At 41.8% G+C, this 2,500-nt stretch overlaps 1 protein-coding gene across 5 annotated transcripts in view; it reads left to right on the top strand.

The window, feature by feature from the left end:
* The window catches only part of loaf (lost and found), a 479,482-nt gene that overhangs the window by 452,564 nt on the left and 24,418 nt on the right, over positions 1 to 2,500 (top strand). For 3 of the 5 annotated variants that reach the window (XR_011398650.1, XR_011398652.1, XR_011398651.1), the window contains exon 6: positions 1,184 to 1,291. Coding sequence is in view for 2 of the 5 variants with exons in the window: in XM_070123417.1 (XP_069979518.1) it covers positions 1,184 to 1,291; positions 2,402 to 2,441 (148 nt within the window). In the remaining 3 variants the exon portion in view is untranslated. Of the gene's footprint in view, positions 1 to 1,183; positions 1,292 to 2,401; positions 2,442 to 2,500 lie in introns of all 5 variants that reach the window. The other 2 variants (XM_070123417.1, XM_070123418.1) reach the window with 1 other exon arrangement.

Genomic DNA, 2,500 nt, shown 5'->3' with positions numbered 1-2,500 from the left:
GATACCTACTATTTAATGACATGACCAATAATATAGTTTTATAACCGTGTATTGTGGAATATCATTATTATATATCTGCATTAGCCTCAGTCCCAATCTCACACTCTAGATATATATGGATGTACATGTATTGCAATAACATGTCAGCATTAACAACCACTAAATCAATTCTTATATTTACTTATGTATTACATATGTATATACTACCCCACCTCCACCTCCGCCAAATTCTTCCCATTAACCACAACAGTTCTATTAAAAATCCCTCTATATAGAGTTCTAACCCTTGTAAGTTTCCCTTGTAACTACCCCCCCCCCCCACAACTATTTCTAAGCATCTATAACCATAGAGTGTCTCCTCAAATCTTTATTTCTACAACTCCATACATCTGCCTCTTTCTCACTCGCTAACTCTTCCCTTCCACGGATCTTTCGCTATAATCCTAGTCTTTCTCGTTTCTATCCCTCCTTTTCCGTCTTTTCCTCTCTCTCTCTCTCTCTCTCTCTCTCTCTCTTTTCCTTCTTTCCTGCTTCTCCTCCTCCCCTTGCCTTCTCCCTCTCTCAATTCGTCTCGGTCTCCCACTCTCTTCGCCCTCTCTCCCTCTCAGTCCTCCTTCTCTCTCTCCTTTCTTTCTCCCTTCCTTCCCTCCTCTTTTCCCTCCCTTTCCTTCACTCTCCCTCCTCCCCTCCTTCCCTTGTCCCCAACTCCTTCCCCTCCACCATCCGTTCCCTGCTCTTGCCCCAACCCCCCTCCCACTTCCTTTTCCCTCCTCACCCTCCCTCCTAACCTCTTTTCCAACCTCTCCCACCCTCCTCTCTCTCCCTACCACCCCCTCACCCCTCCTCACCCTCCTCTCACCTCCCCCTACACCCCTCCCCCTCCTCCAACTCCTTCCCCACCCTCCCCCTCTCCCCAACCTCCTCTCTACTCCCTCTCCCTACACCTCCCCTCTAACTTCAACCTCCTCCTCTCCCCTCCCTACGCCTCACCTCCCCTGGGCCCAAGCTCCCTCCCCACTCCTTCCCCCCTCCCCCACTCTCCCCCTACCCCCTCCCCACCCTCCTCCCTTTCCCTCCTCCTCTTCCCCCAACCTTCCCCCTCCCTCACCCAACCTCCTTCCCCCTGCTCCTTCCTCCCCAACCGCCCCATTCCTAACCGCCCCCCCTCTTTCCTTTCCGGCAGTGGAGATCGGCGGCAACTTCGGGACGAACGGGACCTTCAGCAGCCTCCTCGTCGAGAAGCCCCCGCCCTACCCTGGGGCGCCTCAGCATACCTCCGTCATCCCACCTGGTGAGTGGCAAGACCTTCTCCTCTTCCTCGAGGCGGCCTGTTCTGCTTACCAAAAAAAAAAAAAAAAAAAGTGGGTGGGGTGGGGGTGATAAAAGGGGGGGGGATAAGATAAGATAAAATGAAAATAAGGGGGTGGGGGGCAAATAAAAAGGGAGAAGAATGAGATAAGATAGAGAATAAAGATAAGGGAGAGAAATAAGATAAGATTAATTAAAAATAAGGGGGTGGGGCAAAAAAAAGGGGAGAAAAATGAGATAAGATAAAATAAAAATAATAGAAAGATGAGACGAGGTATGTAGATAAAAAGGGGGCAAAGGAAAGGTAGGTAGGAAAGAAAGAAAGGAAGAAAGAGAAAAAAATAGGTAGGGAAGGAAGATTTTAAAAAGTTTATAGAAAGGAAAAGAAAAAGAAAAAAGAAAGGTACATAGGAAAGGAAGATAGATAAAAAGATGAGACGAGAAGTTGAAAAAAGGTAGATAGGAAAGGACGATAAACAGAAAGAGGAGAAAAGATATTGATAAACCAGAACACAAAACAAAAAATTGGTAGAGAAGGAAAGGAAGATGTGAAATATAAAGAGAGGAAGAATGAAAGAAGATTGAAAAAGAAAGGAAGAGAGAGAGATGAGAATTATAGAGAGCAAAAGAAAATAAAAGAAGGTATATTACTGATAAAAAAGGAAAATATAAAGATAGGAAGAAGAATAGAAAATATTGCAAGAGAAAACGAAAGAAAAGAAAAGGAAGATAGAAAGACTATTAGAGAGAGATAAGGAAAAGGAAGGAAGAAAGGAAGGAAAGAGAGAAAGAAAGAGAATATAAGAGTAAGAAGTAAGACAGTAATAAATGAATGAGGTATTTAAAAAATGACAGAAAAAAATGATAAAAGTTTTTACACAAACAAACAAACAAACGAAAAAAAAAATATATATGGGGTTATTACAGAAAAAAAAATGGTGATGCATTACAAAAAAAATGAATGAATAAATAAATGAATGATAAAAGGAAAGGAAAAAGAAAGAAAAAGTAAAAATGTATCTTTCTGTTTTTCTTTTTCTTTTTTTATTTCTTCAATTCGTTCCATTATGGCTTTCTTTCTTCTTTTTTTCAGTTTATTCAGTAATGCCTCAGTTCCCAAACGGTCAAAAAAGGTAAATGTAATACATCGTTATTGTTTTCTTATAAAAAAAAGTAATTAATTTAATCTGAT

This window comes from Penaeus vannamei, chromosome 7, assembly GCF_042767895.1.
Source record: "Penaeus vannamei isolate JL-2024 chromosome 7, ASM4276789v1, whole genome shotgun sequence".
Classification (NCBI taxonomy): domain Eukaryota; kingdom Metazoa; phylum Arthropoda; class Malacostraca; order Decapoda; family Penaeidae; genus Penaeus; species Penaeus vannamei.
Note: the sequence above shows the minus strand (reverse complement) of the source record. Positions and strands in the feature narration are given on the sequence as shown.